At 45.8% G+C, this 21,909-nt stretch overlaps 1 protein-coding gene across 2 annotated transcripts in view; it reads right to left on the reverse strand.

Moving 5' to 3' along the window:
• Window positions 1–5,633: 5,633 nt before the first annotated feature.
• The window catches only part of OAS2 (2'-5'-oligoadenylate synthetase 2), a 30,143-nt gene continuing 13,867 nt past the window's right edge, over window positions 5,634–21,909 (reverse strand). Inside the window, exons 6-11 of one of the 2 annotated variants that reach the window (XM_023513310.1) lie at window positions 19,923–20,093; window positions 17,572–17,851; window positions 15,958–16,145; window positions 14,595–14,833; window positions 13,734–13,932; window positions 5,634–6,112 (exon numbers count right to left, since the gene is read on the reverse strand). In XM_023513310.1, coding sequence (XP_023369078.1) covers window positions 13,764–13,932; window positions 14,595–14,833; window positions 15,958–16,145; window positions 17,572–17,851; window positions 19,923–20,093 — 1,047 coding nt within the window. In that variant the 3' untranslated portion in view covers window positions 5,634–6,112; window positions 13,734–13,763. Of the gene's footprint in view, window positions 6,113–10,512; window positions 10,992–13,733; window positions 13,933–14,594; window positions 14,834–15,957; window positions 16,146–17,571; window positions 17,852–19,922; window positions 20,094–21,909 lie in introns of those variants that run through there. The other variant, XM_023513309.1, reaches the window with a different exon arrangement.

The following is a 21,909-nucleotide window of genomic DNA, read 5'->3' on the forward strand; positions in this document are numbered from 1 at the left end:
AAAAAAAAAAAAAAAAAAAAAAAGGTTTAAAAATTTCTGGGTAGAGGAACCTTTTATAAAATAAATTATTTCTTAATAATTTCTACTTTTTTTGCATTGTGACCAGACAGCATTATTTGTCACATCTGTACTTTATAAAATTTTGTTTTATTTATATTTATTTGTTTATTTATTTTTGAGACAGAGTCTCACTCTATTGCCCGGGCTAGAGTGCCATGGCATCAGCCTCAAACTCCTGTGTTCAAGGGATCCTCCCACCACAGCTTTCCCAGTAGCTGGGACTACAGGCTCGCATCACAATGCCTGGTTAATTTTTCTGTTTTTAGCAGAGATGGGGGTCTCACTGTTGCTCAGGCGGGTCTCAAACTTCTTTAGGTTCTTTGATTTCTTGGGGGGAGCAAGTATTCTGCCTCAGGAGGGAAGAGCACACAGCATCTGAGGGCAGGCTCCAGGGCTCTTTCACAGGAATGGCTTTATTCAGGTGCTAGCAGTGGTTTGCTTTTGTTGGACACTGCCAGCCCCTTAGTAGTAGCTCAGCATCTGAATGGCCCAAACAATGTGTTTGGGTTAACTGAAGATAAGAAGTCTTTTATGGCTCTTGGCCAGAAATAAGCCTCAGCTTTGGCAGTGCAAATGGTTAATTGATGGCTGGAGCATTAGTGAAGAAGCTGAACCTGAGAAAATCAAGTATGGTTATACTTCACTGGGCTCGCCAAGATAAGACAGCCAGAGGTTAGGGCACTCTCTGGAGTTCATACGATGGTGGCCACTTCTTTGAGAAGGCCAAGCAACCGTGACTTTAAATCAGTGAACATTTCCTTTACTGTCTTCTGCTATTATTTAAAAGATTTCCATGATAGGAAATTTAGTTTTTTCTCTGGGCCCAGACTAATACCTGGAATCCATATGCCAAAGACTCCCTACTCTGAAAAGTCAGATTTGTAAGGTAACAGCAAGTTTGTATTCTTCTCACCATGGGCGGCCAGCCTGCCCAAAGACAGGGATGATGGGTCTCTATTAAAGATGGGGAAGGAGCAAGGTGGAGCCCAGCAGCATGGTTTTAGAGTCAACAGAAACAAGTTTGAGACGTGCTTCTTCTGTTTTCTGGATCTGTGGCCCTGGCAAGTCCTTTCTGAGCTCAGCTCCCTCATCCGTGATAATGTTAGTGACTCTTAGACTAAAACACTTTGTGCTGGGCACCATGTACTTTGCATGCCTGCCAATTAACTCTCACAATAATCCTGTGAAATAGGTCCTTATACATCTTTTCGCATTGTGTTCATCTGCAAGGGCTGCCCTAGCAAAATGCCACAGACTGGGAGGCTTAAACAACAGAAACAACTTTCATCACAGGTCTGCAAAAGCTGGAAGTCCAAGGTCAAGGTCCTGGCAGAGTTGGCTTCTCCTGAAAGCTCTCTCTGTGGCTTGCAGACAGCTGCCTTCTCACTGTTTCCTCACGTCACCTTTTCTCTGTGCACACACTCCGGGGTCTCTTCCCCTTCTTATAAGGACGCTGGTCCTGTTAGATTAGGGCCCCATTCTTATGACCTCCTCTGCTTTAACTATCTTAATTACTTTTTAAACCTTAATTGCCTTAATTATGTTCACCTTAATCACCTCTTTAATGGCCCTATCTCCAACAACAATCACTCTCCAAGGTTCTGGGGGTTAGGGCTTCAACGTATGAATTTTGGCAGGAGGGACATGATTCAGTCCATAGCATTTACCAAAGAGGAAAGACAGGCTAAGGACATGCAGTCACTTGCCCAAGCCCATCCAGTAAGTGGCAGAGCTGGGATAGAGAACCAGAGACTATATAAAATTAAGTTAATCAAAATTAAGAACAATTTCAATTCAGTTCCTCAGGCAGGCCACATTTCGCGGGCTCAATAGCCCGTGTGGCTGTTGGCTACTGAATTGGACCTCGCTGATCCAGAACTTTCACCTATGGCAGGAAGTCCTGTTGCACAGTGTTGCTTCAGAGTCTGTGCCTGTGGCCTCCGTGGGACTGTTTTGTGGTTATAAAACTCAGAGAGCTATTGAGAGGATTAAGGGCGCTAGTGTCTCACAGCTGTCCATCACACACAGACAGCTTGGGAAATGGTTGATGTTATTATTAAACAACCTACAAGGACATGCTTAGGGATAATTGCAACAGTGGCGGTTACAGGCATCATTAAATTTCACCCAGTAAATCTCACCTTGGTCATTGTATTCAAACAAGTATTGGTATATCACACCTGGGCTTGTTTTGGACAAATGAACTTAATCAAGTATCTGGCATTACTTTTTCAGAGTTAGCCCCTTAAGACAGGGAGCAAATCATATAGTTCATTAGATTTTCCAAGTTCCTTCTACCAGCCTTTTTGCTTGAATGTGTGTCAGAGGCTAAATCCATGCATACAAAGTGTTTTGTTTTCTTCCCTGAAGAAACTTAAAATCTAGAACAAATGAACCCCACACTATATTATACAACACATTGGTGCTTTGGTAACCGGGCAATGTTAGATGACCATCATTGTTGTCAGGCTGGCTCCTAACTCAAGGCTTCATGTGCATTTCCGTAGACGGATGAACTTCCTTCAGTTTCCACTGAGACATCAGTTGATTCACTAGTAGATTCAAAACTCCCTTCCTACAAACCAATAGGGTTTGGAAATAGTCTTTCTTTGGAAATACGGTAGAACCTCCATAGTTGACCACCTCCCTACATCGACTATCTCCTTAAGTTGACCTAATTTTCAGAGATCAGACAAGCACCACCTGTACATATCAGTACAGTAGGCCTAGTTCCTTATGTTGACCATCTCCACATGTTGGCCAATTTGTGACAGTCCCTTGGGTGGTCAACTTACAGAGGTTCTGCTAAATGTCCCCAGCCAAGCTGCTAGGTGTTCCTAGAGAGCATGTCACTCTGAAGATCAAGAAAGACTTAAAGGAGGTGGTTTTCACTGGTACTGGAATTGTGGGTGCATGTCCACTAAGATACAGGAAATCCCAGGTAAAGGGGGAGGAGTCAGTCCTTGGGTATGGACATGCTCCATAACTAGATAACAGTTCATCCAGCTGGAGTTCTCCACCATTAAGACCCTGGTGTAGGCTCGGCGCCCGTAGCACAGTGGTTATGGTGCCAGCCACATACACTGAGGGTGGTAGGTTCAAACGCGACCTGGGCCAGCTAAACAACTGCAACCAAAAAATAGCCCGGCGTTGTGGCAGGTGCCTGTAGTCCCAGCTACTTGGGAGGCTGAGGCAGGAGAATAGCTTAAGCCCAAGACTGTGAGGTTGCTGTGAGCTGTGATGCCTTAGCACTCTACCTAGGGTGACATAGTGAGACTCTGTCTCAAAACCCCCCAAAAAAACCCTAGTGCAGGAATGGGTGGGTAGACAGATAAATTATCCTAACAAAAGTTCAGAAACAGACCCAAGACAAAGGGAATTTATCAGAAAATAAAGGGAAAGTGGTGAGATGTTAAAGTAACCAGCCAGCCTTTGGAAATAACATAAAGCTAGGTTTCCATGTAATTTTTTACACTAAAACAAAACAAAACAAAACCCAAATAGATTAAAAAAATGAAAACATAAAATCTAAAATGAATAAAACATTGGAAGTGGAGGGATTTCTAACCATGACAAAACTCAAAGGAAAAGAATGCACAATTTAATTACCGGATGTGTCAACAAAGCAATAGGGAAAATTGTCTGCAGCCCTACCTTAGAAAGGCGAAATTATCGAATATGGAAAGAGCTTGGACATAGTTTAGTCAAAGAAGAGCAGTCTAGAGACGTGAACGATGGCCGCGAATGGGTGGTTATTAGAGGGATAAGTGCCAATAGGTGGTAAATGTCTGAAAAGGCTGCTAGACATAGATCTTAGGGATAATGAAGGAAATTGTAAAATTTTACCTTCTCTTGTGTGAAATATGGCAAACATGCAGAGAAGTGTAGACACAAGAATAGAAAGATTCACAGATGTTAAGCATGCTTAAAAGACCCACCCAGGTCAGGAAACAACGCTGCCGATATCTCAGAAACCTCCTGGGTGACCCTGCTCAGTTCTAAAATGTTTTCTTGCCCACTTCCCCTTGGTAATGATAATACGATCCTGACTTTCATGCCATTCACTTTTGACATATTGGTCTTTAAAATAAATGTTTAATTTTGGAATAGTCTCTTATTTAAAGAAAATTTGCAAGGATAACACAGAGATTTCCCATGGGCCCCGGATCCGGTTTCCCCTGTTGTAACCTTATCTGGTTACAGCACGGTTATCACTAAGAAGCCGACGCTGGCACGTTACTGTTAAGTAGACTTCACTCATTTTTCTCATGTTCTTTTCTGACCTGGGATCCCATCGGGGACACGGTATTACATTTAATTACCAGGTCTCTGTAGGCTCCTCTTGACTGTGACTTTCCTTGCTTTTGACGACCTTGACAGTTTTGGAGAGTATTGGTTGGGTGTTTTGTAGAATGTCCCACAATTTGACTTTGTCTAAGGCTTTTCCTCATAGTTAGATTGGGGTTATGAATTTTGGGGAAGAAGATTGAAGATGTGAGCTGTTTTTAAATATACCTCTCATTTATATTTCAAAGAAAAACAGGGATTGGATTTTGCCTGTTCTCGAGCTTTACATGAACAGAATCACACCGTCTGTATTTTTGGCACATGGTATTTCACATCTAATAATGTTAAGTAATTCCTCTATCACCAACGCGGTGAATTGGAGGTGATGAAAATGAATTTATACACTTTCCCATGCACTCATTTTAAATGTACAGTTTGAAGAATGGCACATGCCTACCTCTGAGTCACCATCACCCAAATCGAGATACAGAACATTTTCATTGGCCCTCAAGTTTCCCTGCCACAAAGACTCTTGGTCATGAATCCCTGTGTCCACTTGTAAGTATTTTCCTAAAGTAAATACCTCGCGGTGTAAATACCAGGATAAGGAATGGCAGATTCATAACGGAGATATGGCTCAATTGCCTTCCCCCAATGCCTGGACCTGTGAATGTTCTCACTATCACCCTGTGGGCTTCACACAGCCTAGCCCATGCTATTACTGTTCCATTTAACCTTTCCTATTCCAATGGGTAACATTATTTCGACATACTTTTTGTTTTCATTTTTACAAAAACTAACATTAGTGAGGCATAATTTACCTAGAAGAAAATACCCAGATCTTACCTAGAATTTGGTTGAATTTGGATAAATGTGTGTGCCCGCGCAACCAGTACCCTTAATCAAGATAAACAGTACCCTGGTCACCCTGGAAAGTTCCCCTGTCCCTTCTTCTAGCAAACCACTCCACCCCCACCCAGCAACCACTGTCCAGTAACCTGATTTCTACCACCAGAAATTGTAACCTTTTTACTTGTTCTTGAACTTCACATCAGTGGAATCGTGCCACGTGTACTCTTTTGGGTCTGGCTTCTTTTGCTCAAAGTTATACTTGCAAAGCTCATTCACCCTGTTCTAAGGTATTGGTGTTTGTGCCCCTTTGGCTGAGTGGCATTCCATTGCACGCACACACCGCAATTTGTGTCTCTGTTTCGCTGTTGTGGAAACGTTGTAGTTGTTTCTAGTTTTCGGCTATTAGGAATAGAGTTTCTATGAATACGTGAGTGCAAGATTTTTTTTGGTAGATATATATTTTCATTGCGTAGTGTATATATCTTAAGAATGGGTACTTATAGGAGAGAGGCAGGGAGGCCAAAGCTAGAGGTGTAGAGAGGAGAAGGCCGTGAGACTCTGAGAGGCAGAGACTGGAGCAAGGTAGCCACGGACCAAAGAAGGCAGGCAACCCCTGGAAGCTGGAAGAAGGAAAGAAAGGATTCTCCCCCGGAGCCTACAGAAGGAACCAGCTCTGTTGACATCCTGGTTTTACTCCAAAGAGACCTATTGGAGACTTTCGGCCTCCAGAACTGTAATCGAATACATTTTTGTTGCTGCTTTAAGCCACTAAATTTGTAGTGATTTGTTACAGCAGACACAGGAAACGAATCCAGTTCCAGCTGGGATCAGATTCCAGGCGCTAAAGTTCTGCAGCCTTGGCTCAGCTCTGTGACGCCAGCCAACTCCTTTTCCTCCTCTGTAAAGAGTGAATCTGTCAAGAGAATGTCAGGAGCATCACATGTCGGTGTTTAGAAGCCGGCATTTAATCAGTAGGTGTTGAATAACGTGGCTCTGTCTCTCATCTGTGACATGAGTATTGTGTTTGCAAGAGAAAAACTGCTCCGTGGGGGAAGGCAGAGCAGAAAGAACAAGAATGGGATGGATTTTTTCTTACTCATTTCCTGGAGGAATTTTGACAAAGCTGAGTTGAAGGGGGAGTCCTCACTGCTAATTCACCAGGAAGCTGTGAGCCCAGCAACTGGGCGTGACTAGTCCTCAGTGTGTGTGGGGGATGTGGGTAGCATCTGTGTCCCCAGAGCATCTGGTGTGCTGTGGCTTAAAGTCTCAGGGTTGTGGAATGAGCCGTCCTTTCCTCTCTTCCTCTCCAGGACTCGGAGCCCACCTGGATGGGGCGGAGCAGAGCAGAGAGGAGGAAAGGAGGGGCCCTGGACCTGGACGTCTTTTAAGAGAGTTTGATACAGGCCAGGGGAGACTGAGGTGCTGGCCTCAGTGCTTGGGCCTGCTCTCTCCCCTGCTTTCTCCCTTAGGTTCTCTCTTCAGCCTGTGGTTTAAATATCAATTTGTCTGCAAATACCCACTGTGGTAGTCTAATTGCCTCCCACCCCCCTGACATGTCCCCCTCCTGATCCCCAGGACTTGTGAATATGTTACCTGACATGGCAAAAGGGACTTTGTAGATGTGAATAATTAAGGATTTTAAGACACGGAGATTCTCCTGTAATATCCTGGTGTGTGTGATGTAATCACAAGGATCCTTATAAGAGAGTGACAGATCAGTGTCACCAGTGGGAGATACAATATGTAATCAAGGAGTTGGGGTGATGCAAACAAATGGCCACAAGCCAAGGTATGTGAGTGATTTCTCTGCCTCGAGTCTCAAAAGGCTGAAATTAAGGTGATGGCCAGGCTGTGTTCCCTTCTGGAGGTGCTAAGGGAATCTTTCTCCTTGTTGTGGGCAGAACCCTGTGCCACATGAGTATAGGACTGAGGTCCCTGTCTGCTTGAAAGCTGTCCGTAGGGGGGGTCATCCTCATTCCAGAGAGTGCCACATTTCCTGATCTAGGCTCCTTTTTTATTTATTTATTTATTTATTATTAAATGATAGCTGTATACATTAATGCTAACATGGGGTACAGTGTAGTGTTTTCATATACAATTTGAAATATTTTCATCAAACTGGTTAACATAGACTTTGTGTCATTTACTTAGTTATTGATCACCCATACGGTCTGTCTAAAAAGGGTACAAGTGAACTTTTCTAGAACTAGAGTATAAATGTTTTAACTGATCTAGGCTCCTTTCATCTTCAGGCCAGCAGCAGCCCCCGGGGCTTCTCTCCTGCCTCTCCCCGGTGCTGCTCCCCAAGACCACACAGCAGGAGGTGAGTAGCAGGGAGAGCAAAGCTTCCACTGTACGGCCAGCTGCTCCTGTCGCTCACATTACCTTGTGGGCTCCAACTCCACCCCCTGGCAGATCAGCAGTGGCGTTAGATTCTCATGGGAGCGTGAACCCTACTATGAACTGTGCATATGAGAGATCCAGGTTGTGTGCTCCTTATGCAAATCTAATGCCTGATGATCTGAGGTGGAGCTGAGGCAGTGATACTAGTGCTGGGAGCAGCTGCAAATACAGATGATCCTTAGCAGAGAGGTTTGACTGCACAGAGACCATAATAAATCAATTGCTTGCAGACTCATAGCAAAGCCCTCTCAGCGAATGGCAAGTAACAATCAAGTTACATCTGGTGGCAGGTTTTATAGCAGCAACACAGGTAGGGTGTCACTGTCTCCCATCACCCCAGGATGGGACCATCTAGTTGCAGGAAAACAAGCCCAGGGCTCCCACTGATTCTGGGCAATGGTGGGTTCTATAATTACTTCATTATATATTACAATGTAATGGCTTGAATCATCCTGAAAACATCCTCTGTGCCACTGCAGTTTGTGGAAAATTGTCTTCCATGAAGCTGGTCCCTGTTGCCAACAGGCTGGGGGCTGCTGCTCCAGTGGACCTTGCTAACTCCAGCTGGGGAAGGAGCTCTGGCTTTAAGGACTCGGGTGATTAAGGGAGCCCACCTGAATAATGCAGGCGACTCTCCCCATCTCAAGATCCATAACCTTAATCACATCTGCAAAGCCCTTTTTGCCACATAAGGTAACGTATTCCCAGGTTCCAGGGACTAGAACAGGCACATCTTGTGGGGGAGGCAGCTGTTATTCTACTTTACATGCCCCTTCTTTCTTTTCTAGGCCTCCCATGAGTTTAGTGGCATTTTCTCTTCCACTACCAGAAGGGACTGGGCCATGAGCACCCAGTGGTCGCCTGCTGGCCACCCTGTTCTTCCTTAAAAGCCCTTCTTCTCCTGTCCTTTCCCCTCCTGGCCAGGATGTCTGTGAAGCCCCACAGAGAGACCTCTGTGTCTTGACACTGTGAGCCTTTTTCTCCTGGCTCAACCTTGGCAAAGGACCTTTGTGTCCTAAATTCCCCACTGAAGAGCCTTTCCCCTACTCCTGGCAATGACGTCCTGCCTTGCCCCTTGGAGCCTGGCATCCGCATCCCTTCTGCTCTTCCCAGCCTGGCTGAGAGCAGGTATAGTGGTCTGGGCACCTCACCTGTCCGAGAAGCTCCATCCGAGGTGAGCGTGCCGGGTACCACTGCTCAGACGAAAGCCTCTCGGGCAAGTGGGGTTGCCAGGACCCTTGCGACCTGCTCGTCATGCTGAATTCTTCCCAGCAGGTCTCCACCCCACTGGGCTGGGCCCAGCCCAACTCACCCAGGGCCATCCCAGGAGAGAGAACGAGCCTCCTTCTTCACCTTTCCCTTGTTTGAGGTTTATCGCAGGCGCTGACACTGGCTAATAGAACTAAGGAGTGATCACATCTTCATCTGCTCAGATTTGACCCAACTAGCTGGAGAAGCCACAAGGGAGAGTAGCTGAAGGCCCCCTGCACGCTGCCTCGGATAATCCTTTCATCCACAAACTCTCTCCATTGGTGAACTCCTTCATGGCCTGTCCTCACATTCTTCCCCAAGATCCCCTGGGCCATTGGCCACTCGTCATGGGTGGTCCTGCTTCTAATCATTGCTTCTTTCCTTTGATGTAAGTGGGGACCTGGTTGCTAGGGTAACCAGGAGTGAGCTGGTGAGGCCTTGGATCATGACTGTGACTCTACTTAATTGGATCCTTTTTTTTTCTTTCAGTGTTTGGCTGGGGCTGGGTTTGAACCCACCACCTCCAGCATATGGGGCCGGCGCCCTACCCTTTTGAGCCACAGGCACTGCCCCTTAATTGGATTCTTGCTATGTTCTTGGCCCGTTTCCCTTTGCCTTTGGTGGTTGTGAGAACACACACCTTTCCACATTTCTGTCCTGCTTTCTCTGTATTTTGTTCTGTTTTTTAGAAGTCTGTCTGGCCTATGCATTTTTCCCCTGGAATTTGCTAACTCAATTCCTTTTGTTTCTCGTAGCCGACATTGGTGCCAAATCACACACACAAATTTTTTTTTCGATAGCAAGAACACTTAATGTATGATGCTATGTGCTCTGTGTTGCCTGGTGCCGTGTCTGGCTGTCTCTCTCCCACTGATGCTGTGGTTAAACTGTGGGTTTGGGAGGTGACATTCCCCCTAACCACATTACAATGTTCCCCGCCACTGTTTCATCTAATGGTTTCAGCCATTGGTAACATTTTCCTAAACCACTTATTTCATCATAAGTTGCCAAATAGTGATGTTTCTAATTTGTTACCTTTTTGATATTTATTAAATAGAATTCTTCTGTAAAAAGGATAAATTGCCCTCCTCCATTATGGCTGTCTATCCCAAAATACTTTGTACAAGAAAGGCTGGGTTTAAATGTTTCTGATTCATCGCCATTCATTGCTGATTTTCTGAGAAAGTGTTGGTGCCCTGGTAATTTCTGGTAATGACCAGTGACTGCACATTTCTTGACCACTGTGAACTCTTTGCTTTTAATGAATTTCAATGTCTACTGAATCCTGAGAATCTATTGCCAGAAGGATCATAATATTGTCCCTTCCCGGCTTTGTGTGGCCTTAAGTTGCTCACTTTATTCTCACTGGTCTAACCAGTCATGTACGTAACACTTAGTCCAAGGTTGTAAACTACCCTTCATTTTTCTTTAAGGGACTTATGCATTTTTTTCTGCACCATACATTAGGCCCCATGAAGCTTATGGACAATTAAAGAGCAAGGTCCTCATGTCCACCCTTATTTCAGACACTAGTCACAAGTGGGGTACTCAGACTACCCCACACTTCTGTCCCATTTGGCTACAAATCTGGGGAGGTCCCATGACCCCCCTTTAGGTTCCACAGTTTGCTAGAATGCCTCACAGAACTGAGGAGAGTGGTCTACTTGCAATCACCATTTTATTTTAAAGGATATAAATGTAGAGCCTGATGAAAAGATGTAAAGGGAGGCCAGGTCTGGGAGGGTCTAGAGCTCAGGAGCTTCGCTGCATGTGGCCTTCCTGATACAGCGAATGTTCACAAACCAGGAGGTTCCCAAGCCTCATCGTTCAGAGTTTTTATAGGGACTCCACTCCATTGGCACGATTGATTAAATCATTGGCCACATGATTGGACTCAATTGCCAGCTCTCTCCCCTCCCCAGATAACGGGGTTGGGCATGAAATTCCCATGCTAGATCTTTGTGGTTTGGCTAAGGACCCACCGCAAGTCGCCTTTTAGCATCAAATCAGATGTGGTTGAACAGGACTTGTCATGAATACGAAATACACTCGTCAGGAAATTCCAAGGGTTCTTGAAAGTCTGCGAGGAACTGGTCACTGTGGTCTGGTATATTCTTCAGTGTATCACAGTCAGATGTCTGCCACAGTAATAAAACTTCAAGTCGGGGGAGGGATTATGAGGTTAAAACATTTAGACCTTCAAGTATCATTGATGCTAAAGCCCATGGAAAAAGCCTTTTGATTTGGCAAGAAGATACTCCTGGGTGTGGGAGAGAGGACAAAGGCAGGTTCAGAAGGAAAAGACACCAGGCTCATATAGATAAGGCAACAGCAATGATCCAAGCCTTTGGAGAGCTGGAAGGTTTAATGAAAGGGTTGTCTGGCTGCAGGCTAAGGAGACCTCTGCGTCGGCTGGGACAAGAAGGGTTTTGTGTCCAGAGGAAAGACATGGGAGATGGATGAATTGGAAGATTCTGAGACCAAGGTCAGGAAGTTATGGGAACCTTGTGGCAAGTAGAGGCCTTCACTTTGGAGACACAGAGAGATTCCTTTTTAAGACTTGAAGAAAAAGGGAGAAGCTAATTGGAAAAATACAGAAAAAATACAGGTTGATGGAAAGGCGGTGCACATAAAGCTGGGTAAAAGCAACTATTTTTAAAGGCAGGTCCCTTGCAGGGTGGGAGTTCAGCCACGCAAGGCTTTATAAAGACCTTTGCTGTCGTGGTTTTAAAAGGAGTCCCAGAAGCAAGGGAAGGAGTGGCAGAGAATGTCAAGGGAAGAATGGATCCAGGTTCTTCTTTCCCACAGTGAACTGATTCTTTAAATGCAATTACCAGATGACCTCTAGAAGTTTCTTCTAGTGTTATTATTCCAGAATTCTGTGACTTCTGGATGAAAGCATCTCATTGACAATAGCATCCACCCTAGCTCTGCAACTGTTTAGAAAGAAATATGTGTGTGGGAAGATGATGTTCCCTAAGCAGGTGCAATCATTGGTTAACAGAGTCAGAAAAAACAAAAAGAGGGAGCTGTATCTCGGAAGGTGACTATTTCCAGAGGCAAGACTTTGGCACTTACTGACGGTAGAGATCTTAGTAACTAGAGCTGATTCTGGGGTTTGGGTGGGGCGTGTCTCTATAGGAAGGGTTCTCAGCTGGGGAAGAGTTTTCTCCCCAGAGGACATGTGAAAGTGTCTCAACATTATTCTCACTTTTTAGAGATAGAATCTCACTCTGTTGCCCAGGCTGAGGTGCAGTGGCATCATCATAGCTCATTGTAACCTCAAATTTCTGAGCGTGAGAGATTTTCCTGCTTCAGCCTCCCATGTAGCTGGGACTACAGGTGTGCACCACCGTGCCCGGCTAATTTTTAAACGTTTTTGTAAAGCCGGGGTCTTAATGCCCAGGCTGGTTTCTAACTTCTGGCCTCAAACAATCCTTCTGCCTTGGCCTCGAAGAATGCTGAGATTACAGGCCTGAGCCATCGCACCTGACCTTGAGGTATTTTTAATTGTCAAAGTGGGCAGTATCCAGTGGCTGGAGGCCAGGGATGCTGTTCATCATCTTCTAATGAACAGCCCCCTAAACAAAGAATTAATTGGTCCCACATGTCAATAATGCTAAGGCTGAGAAATCTACTTTAATGGAAGAACCTGGTGGGGAGAATCACGTGTAACTGGTGGGCTACTTCAAGCACATCTTGGTAGGAGGGGAGCTCTGGAGAGGTATGGCAGACTCCACTTGGTGACTCACTCCCTTGAGGGTCTTCAACCACTTTCTTGGTAGCCACCTTTGAATGACAGGTAGCCACACGACAGCTCTGGGCAATGAAATGTAAGGAAATTTGCTGGATGAATCTTCTGATAAAACCCCTGTATTCTTGATCCTTGGCTACCTTTCCTCTTTCTGTTTTTCCTACCCAGATTGTGAACCTGCCATCTGGAGGTTCAGTAGCTGCTTTCAGAGCCAGGAAGTACTAAAATCAGCAACGAGAGAGGCTGGAGCCAAAAGCAAAAGCCAAAAGAGCTGTGACCCCCTGGGGACATTTGGCTGCCATTGTGGGTTGTTACATTGTGTGTGTGTGGTGTGCGTGCATGTGTGTGCGCGTGCACCTGGCAAGGTGAGACTGACATCTAGTGGTTAGAGAGCCCAGTGGTGCTGACCAGCCTCCTACAATGTGGGGTCAGGGGTGTCCTGCCTCAGGGCTACTTGGAACTGGGGTTGGGGGAACTGGTTGTTTAAGCTCCTGTGCGTGGGACTTTCTATTATTTGTGGTCAAATAACTTCCTAGTTGCTACAGCAGTAGTTCTTTTGTTCAAGCACATCACAGGGCTATCTCCAGATGAAGGACACTTCCTTTAGATCTATGGTCCCCAACCCCCAGGATGCAGACAGATCCATGGCCTGCCTGGTGCCACACAGCAGGGGTGAGCGGTGGGCCAGTGAAGCTTCATCTGTATTTATAGCCGCTCCCAATTCCTTACATCCTGCCTGAGCTCCACCTCCTGTCAGCAGCGGCATTAGATTCTCATAGAGGTGTGAACCGGACTGTAAACTGCGTGTGTGTGGAATCTGGGCAGTACACTTCATGTGAGAATCTAAGGCTCTGAGCTGGAGCTGAGGTGGTGATGCTAGCACTGGGGAGTGGCTGCAAATACAGGATGGGGCTGCCTAGTTGCAGGGAAATAAGCTCAGGACTCCCACTGATGCTGCATTAGGATGAGTTGTATAATTATTTCATTATATATTACAATGTAATAGTAACAGAAATAAAATGCACGATAAATATAATTAAGGCACTTCAATTAATCCTGACACCATCCCCCCCCCCCCAACTCCATCCACAGTTTATGGAAAAACTGTCTTCCATGAAACTGGTACCTGATGCCAAAAAGGTTGGGGACTGCTGCTTTAGGTGACTTTTACTGGGACTGGCCAGGGCTGTACTGGGTTTCCAGTCCCATCCTTGAAGCAGAGGGAGAACAACCATTCCTTAGCTTCTTTTGCCAGGAGATGCCAACTCCAGCGGTCTCCTCCTCCCAGGTCGCTAGTAGGATCAGCTGGGTCCAAGATGACCGGCCTAAATGAGGGGTTAGAGGAGAATTCTAAAACCCGTGACTTCAGCATGTGGGGTCTATCCTTCAGCATAAAACAATGTGTCCTTACAGCCTGGATGACTGGTAATTTAAATATACCAGTAGAGTTCAATGTATTTTCCTAGATTTAGATACGATGTTTAACTTAACCGACTATAATGTTGCCAAGTAGGCCACAACCCACATAGGCAATCCACAGTATCTTGTCCCTTAGACAAGATATGGATAGATAAAGACAAGAACGGACAGATAGACCCTAATCTAATAAAATTTTAGACAAGAACAGACAGATAAACCCTAATCTAATAAAATCCCTGCAGGATGAAGGATAGCATTAATTCTCAGGGACACTCTTGCAAGACAAACCCTTCTGAGACCTGCTCACAAATTCACATGTTTCTTTCCACCTTAAAAAGATAAAAAGAGCCCCGGGACCTGGTGCCTGCATCCTTCTTTCCTTCTGGACAGTATCTTCGCCTTCTTCCCTAGGATTTTACCTCTGAAGACTATGAGAGGATCTGTTAGCCAGCTCTCTCTCCCTTTCACCTGCGGAATGAATCACCACCCCACAGGAGGAGAGTCCAGGTCACTGAAATAGTGTTAAAGGAAATCAGGTTGAGAAAAGGACAGGTTGGGGTTAGGGCACCTGGTTTTCTGGAGCTGCATCAGTAGGAACTTCCTGATAGTCTCATCTTCAAAGTTGTAATTGACTGTCCAGAAGATGCAGAGCTGTCGATACTGCATGACCAACTCCAGGACGGTCCGGAAACCTTCAGCGGTGTCAAAATCCTGCATCATACTCCCTTTCTCCCAGGCATACACAGCGAGCAACTCCAAAGCGTACTTTGGGGGCAAGGACCCCTTTGTATTCTGCTTCCTTTCACACTGAGGGAAGAGGGGAACATCAGACGACACAAGTGAGGCAGAGAAGGGCACGGAGCTCAGCGAGGGCCTCACAGGGGCCATAGCAGGACAACAGAGTCGCCATGCCACACTGGCGGGCTGGCTGCAGCTTGGAGGTCCAAACAGTATAGGTTTACAGCAGCTCACCTGGCAGCTGGTAAGCAGCTTTCTAACAGGCTTTCTAGAAACCCACTGCAGGCTAATTATGGGGCCAGGTATTTTTCTGGCATCATTCCTAATCCTTCTAAAAGCCTTGCTGAGCAGGCATTATGATCTAAACCAGTGGTTCTCAACCTTCCTAATGCCGCGACCCTTTAATACAGTTCCTCATGCTGTGGTGACCCCCAACCATGAAATGAAATAGCAATGAAAATAATTTTATGGTTGGGGGTCACCACAGCATGAGGAACTGTATTAAAAGGTTGCGGCATTAGGAAGGTTGAGCACCACCAACACAAGGCTTGGGGAAGTGAAGTCACATATCACATCATAGCCCTGAGCCCTCTGAGGAGACACACTATGCCATCTCTCTGATTTCCCAGGATAAAAACCACAGAGTTCAGTCTTAGGGTTCAGGTAACAGGACTGAGAAAAGGGATGCCTCAGGAAGAGCTGATACTGTGTTTGATGTTTGCCATCAGGAAGGTACTCAGAAACTACCTGTGTGCAAGACAGCTGGTACCACACAGCGAGGCTGGGCAGCATAGAGAACACGACCCTAGTCCTGCTGGGAGCTTCAACCTGCCTTCCAAGAGACGGCATGGGCACCGAGCAGCAGGTAAGCCGACTGGCAACTTGCAGGCATGTGAATCTCAACTGCCATGTGCCATCTGTAGGCAGGATGACTTGGATTCCTACAGAATTCTTTAGCCAGCACAAAGGCAAAATAAACCACGTGTAGGAGCTTTAAGGGTAGGGGGTTAGTGATGGGAACTCCGCAAAGACACCTAGGGTTTAAGGAGTGGCAGATGCCCTAAAAACAGTGTCTCATCCCCCAGCATGGGAGAGTGTGGGCAACAGGACACTTGGTAAGGGCTGGCTTGCTGGTCACAGCTGACTGGTAAAAATAATAGCCCAATGATCACAACAAGGGCTGTCCTACGTACCTGTTGGTACCAGTGCTTCATTAGGCAAATTAAACTCTTCAGTTTGGCAGGCTGGGAGGCAATGAAGTTTCGCTGCAGCCCCGCAAAACAGGTAGAAAACTCTCCCCCTGGGATGTGTGGGGATTTGTACATGTCAATGAGCTCAGTATAAACCTTGGGGCTGGGTATGAAGCCAGAAGTCTGTTGACCTAGCAAGAGGGAGATATTGACAATATGCTTTTATATGTATAGTAACAGATTTCAAAACATCTTTGACAAATATAATTTAATGCTGGGAAATGCCTTTAAATGATATCAATGTATTTACATCACTAATGTCTAGGATAGAGGGACAGACTAATGAGACATTAAAAACATTATATGATCTCCATAAGTGCAAGTCGTACAATTAAAGTATTACTTAGACTTGTACTGTTCAACATAGTAGCCACCAGCCAATATGGCTATTTGCATTCCAGTTAATGAATAGGAAATAAACATTTAGTTGCATTAGCCACATACCAAGTTCTTGGTAGATAGAGAACACAGAAAATTTTCATTATCACAGAAAGACCTTTTGCACAGTGATCTGGGGATTGTAAACTATCGCCCCTAGACTAAATCTGGCCCAGCGCTTGTATTTTTATAAATAAAGTTTTATCAGAACACAGTCATGTCCATTTGTCTGCTTTCATGCATACAACAACGAAGCTGAGTATTTGCAGCAGATACTGTATGGTCCTCAAAGCTGAAAATACTTGCTATGTTGCCTTTACCGAAAGAAGTTTGCCCACCCCCATTCTATGTTGTTACTCCCTTTTTAAAAGATACTAAGTACTATTCAGGAGGAAGGGACTACAGTGTTCACGATTTTGACTTGGAAAATGCCTGAAATAGCCTTGATCTTTTTTTTTTTTTTTTGAGACAGGAGCCTCAAGCTGTCCCCCTGGGTAGAGTGCAATGGCATCACAGCTCACAGCAACCTCCAACTCCTGGGCTCAAGCGAGTCTCCTGCCTCAGCCTCCCAAGTAGCTGGGACCACAGGTGCCCACCACAACGCCCGGCTATTTTTTGGTTGCAGCCATCATTGTTGTTTGGTGGGCCCGGGCTGGATTCGAACCTGCCACCTTGGGTGTACGTGGCTGGCGCCTTAGCCGCTTGAGCCACAGGCGCTGAGCCCCTTGATCTTTTAATATCTCTTTATGTACCTGTCACCCATGAATTGAATTTCTAAAGGAGATTTTTGCCTAAGATTGAAGTCAAACACCCAGATTTCCTGTGTTTTTGCCTTAGAATTCCTCCCACATTTTGCTCTTTGATTTCCTTTGCTGTAGTTGAGGCATTTTATCTACAAATGTATCTGGAATGCCTGTGGGGCCCTCCCCATTATTTGACAGGTGTTGTGGATCATGCCACTGAGTCTACGATGTGAATTCCTGGTAGTCTTTGGGATGTGCAAATGAGACATGAGAATAAAATCACATCCAGGTGTAGGGTGACTGCCATTATTAATACCACCTGCTGGGTGTCCCGACCAGGTGTGCGATATGTTTCCATCGCCCCGCTCTCCTCCCAAATCACTTCTAGAATCTAGAATCTTCCTTCTGCAGACCCTAAGGTCTGGGGGAGTCTTACCCAGAGCATTAAAGGCAGGTAGCACGTCAAAGTCAACACTTTCGTTAAGTACTTCGGATTTTAGAGAGAAGCTCGGTGCCTTGGGAGACTTTTTTTCTGAAAGCTCAAATGTGACTTCAAACTTCTTCCGCAGACAGACTTTCAACTGACGCTGAATTTCCTTGATGATTTTGCTCTGTTTGCTTGCGGGGGACAAATAACTGTCAAGCGAGGGATGGAACACAATGAGGACGGCATCAGAGCCGGTCTTCAGAGCTGTGCCCTTGGCAGCCGACCCTCCCTAGGGAAGAAAGGAAGGTTGAGATACGGCATTTCCCAGATTGAGACTTCGTTGTCCCCCTGGGCTGGCACCAGTTCAGCTAATCAGTGAGGTCGCCACGGCCAGGTTCTGTGTTAGAGTCCTTGTCTATTAGACCAACTAAAAGACAATATGGCTCCAAAGGCAATTATTCTCCTGCCCTTTACATATAAAAAAATGGATGGGCTAGTTATAAGTTACCTGTTTCTCAGGTCCATTTCCTAATGTTTTCTTCTAAAGAAATATTTAGCTGTGCTCTGAAAGAAATCAAGCTGAATGCAATTATCATGGTTAAAGTTCCCATCTGTTCCCTGATTGATCAATGGTCTGCAGTCTGGGGACCACTGGATGAATATTCATAAGTACAAGGGTCAGCAAACTTTCTGTAAAGGGCCAACAGGAGCCAGGCTTTGCAGGTTCCTTATGTCTGTGCATTCAGTGTCTGTAGAGAAAATGTTTATTTTATCCATGGTCAGTAGGTGCCTGGCATGTGGGTTGGAGAGGTGAGGACAGGTGTGCTCTACTTCCTGTATGCAGGCCCTCAATTCATCTGGGCTCCGGCCTACTTCATTGGTGTATTCGCTGTCCCCTGCCCGGCTGCAGCCCCCTCCTCACAATCTCCAGGTGATGCCTTCTTCTCCACCTCCGTGGAGAGATTTTCAGCCAAGTCCAGGAAGACAGAAGGCAATTTCTTATCTGCTAATAGCTCTCTGCCTGTTTTCTTCTTTGATGAATCATATGTATTCTTCTTTATTAATTAATTTTATAGGCAAGGTCTTGCTTTGTTGCCCAGGCATGATCATAGCTCATCACGTCCTTTAAATCCTGGGCTCAGGAAATTCTCCTGCCTCAGCCTCCCGTATACCTGGGACTACCGTGTGTGTCACCATGCCCGGCTAGTTGGGTTTTTTTTTTTTGAGACAGAGTCTCACTTTATCACCCTCTGTAGAGTGCTGTGGCATCACAGCTCATAGCATCCTCCAACTTCTGGGCTTAGGCGATTCTCTTGCCTCAGCCTCCTAAGTAGCTGGGACCACAGGCACCTACCACAACACCCAGCTAACCCGGCTAGTTATTAAAAACTTTTTGGAGAGATGGGTGTCTCACTATTTTGCCCAAGCTTGTCTTGAACGCCTGGCCTCAAGTGATCTTCTTGCCTTGGCCTCAAAGGGGAAGAGGCACCACGCCCCGCTTTTTTCCTCTTCACTGCCTGTCATGTTAATGGGGTCTTGGGAAGGAGAAGGGGAAACACAGGCTTCAGTGGTTCTAACATTAATCACAAATTCAGTCTTGCTTTCACCCCGATGAACCTCAGTGAGACAGTTTACTTATTGCTCAGGGATACTGGGGCGATTTCCCCAGGCGCTTAGTGAGGCGCACGCAGGTCTGTTTTTGCATTTCTGGAGATGTTTATATGCATATATTAACAGTGGCTCCCTCCCTTCTTGTGACCACTGGCACACTTTTATGTGACCAACAGAGGGAAGCGTGTCAGTTTATGGCCTCTGAGTCATAGATAAGGACAACTCAATGCTCTGAATCTTTAGCTTAGCTGATGGAGTAAATTGGACTCCCGTCACTGACACAGAAAGGCAATTGTTTTCTGGTCTGGCATGTTGAGCTTAGAATCTGAAGTGGGTTGAATGGTGCCAGCCCTTCCCCAAGATATGTTCTCTGGGGTCCTGTGGGTGAGACCTTATTTGGGACTAGGGTCTTTGCAGATGTAATTAAGGATCTGGAAATGAGATTGTTTTGGATTAGTGTGGACTCTAAATCAAGAGGGGACACGCAGATGAAAAGGTGATGTGAAAACAGAGGCAGAGATTGGAGTGATATGTCTCCGAGCCCAAGTGCAGCCCTGGAAAATGAATACAGAACCAAAAGAGGGTTGTTAATAGCACAGAAAGAGACCGCACTGAAAACCAGTGTCCTGGTTCTCTGAGCCCTCTACCTTCCCTCCCTCGGATGTCTGAAGGCAGATGGATTCTGGAGAGCTACAGGGCCCCCTTGGCGTCCTCTCAGGACTACTCGTGAGAGGAGGGCCAGGGCTCACCTTAACGATCTGGATCTTCATAGGTGAATTTTGAAAGCAATTTTGTGTAAGGAATTTACAGATGATGTCAATAGTTTTCTCGATCTCATATAGGAAAATTTTGTCAAGCTGGAGAAAGTCCTCGATGAACTTGTCTAGAAGATGGCCCGGAGTCGTGAAGAGCGGGGCTGGCTGGAGAAAGAAAGAAGACCCCACTGTGAGCGGCCCTCAAGGAGCTGTTTTTCCTGCCCATTATGGGTCCCCCATCCGGCCGCTCCCTCCTGCTCTCCAGTCCTCACACGGGCACCTCCTCCATCTTTGGTCCTTGTACCTGAGAGTTTAGGGTGGTGCCCAAGACCTTCCAGAAATTCTAGAAATGGAATTCTCCTAGTTCTCCCTCCTTCTTTCCTAGAAGAGATTTGGATCCTTCTTCTGATGAGTGGATCCTTCTTCTGCAGTGCCCCTAACTCCAAGCTGCTCTCTGCTTCCTGCCTCTAGTTGTGGCCTTGCCTACCAGCAGCCAGGGCCTTTTGGCTTTATTTCTCTTTTCACTGTAGGTAGATTTCTGATCACATGCATCTTTTAAAGTTGTATCAGCCTTTGTTTTTTTTTGTTTTTTTTTTTGAGACAGAGTCTCACTTGTTGCCCTCGGGAGAGTGCCGCGGCATCACAGCTCACAGCAACTTCAAACTCTTGGGTCAAGAGATTCTCTTGTGTATCAGCCTTTGTTGAACACACTGCCCAAATGATTGCATAAACTCCCGTGTGCCCCACACACAGATGCGCAAGTGTGTCACATTTCACTATCTGTGCCCAGGTGTATTACACTCTCAGTGGTGTCATAACAAGTTACCACACCTGGGTGACTTAGCACAACAGAAATGGATTCTCTCATAGTTTTGGAGGCCAAAAGTTCAAAATCAATAACGGATGAATCCCAAATCTCCAGAGTTGGACCATGGGGGTGGTGGGTATTGACAAGAATATCCTTGTTCTCAGTGACCCATATGAAAGCCTTTGGGGCAAGGGGTGTGGCAGCCTGCTCTGAAACAACATCGTGTAACCAACAATGACAGTAATAATAATGTGAACAGTAAAAGTACACACACACCAACTGTAGCACAGCAAAGACGGTGAAATGTGACACATTTGTGCATTTGTGTGAAGGCACCCAGGAGTTTATGCAGTCATTTTGGTAAGTTTTTAGTATGTTTGAAACCTTGTCAGAATAAAGCAGGAGAAATAATTTTTTTTAAAAAGCGAGTTGAAGAAGCCAGGAAAATTGGGGTGAGGGAACAACTAGCAGGAATCCAAGGAAAGTAAGGATAGGGGTGGGGGACCCAGATGTAACTGCCCAGAGCATTGAGATCCGTCCAGTGGTGTCCAACCTGTGGCCTGTGGGGGGGGGGGGGATGGGGATTATGTGAGGACTTTTTTGCTTATCTGTCATGAAAATTATGCACAGACCTTTTTCTCAGGCATCAGCTTTCGTTAATGTTTGTGTATTTTTTTTTTTTTTTTGAGACAGAGCCTCAGCTGTCACCCTGGGTAGAGTGCTGTGGCATCACAGCTCACAGCAACCTCCAACTCCTGGGCTCAAGCAATTCCCCTGCTTCCGCCTCCCAAGTAGCTGGGACCACAGGCGCCCGCCACAACTCCCAGCTATTTTTTGGTTGCAGCTGTCATTATTGTTTGGTGGCCCCGGGCTGGATTTGGACCCTCTGGCTCAGGTGTATGTGGCTGGCACCCTAGTTGCTTGAGCCACAGGCGCCGAGCCAATGTTTGTGTATTTAACGGGTTGCCCAAGACAGTTCTTTTTCCATTGTGAGGCAGAGAAGAAAAAAGGCTGGACACCCCTGTTAAACCCAATTAGTAAATTTCCCTGCTCACAGACTTCTTTTCACCTCCAGGGCCAAAAGAGTTTAGTAAGCTCATTTACATCTGAGTGTTTTGCTCAGCACTCAAATTTCTGCATAAATGGAAAAAGACAATCTTGTTTCCTATAATT

Source organism: Otolemur garnettii, unplaced genomic scaffold (genome assembly GCF_000181295.1).
Source record: "Otolemur garnettii isolate 467f Iridium unplaced genomic scaffold, OtoGar3 scaffold00038, whole genome shotgun sequence".
Lineage (NCBI taxonomy): Eukaryota > Metazoa > Chordata > Mammalia > Primates > Galagidae > Otolemur > Otolemur garnettii.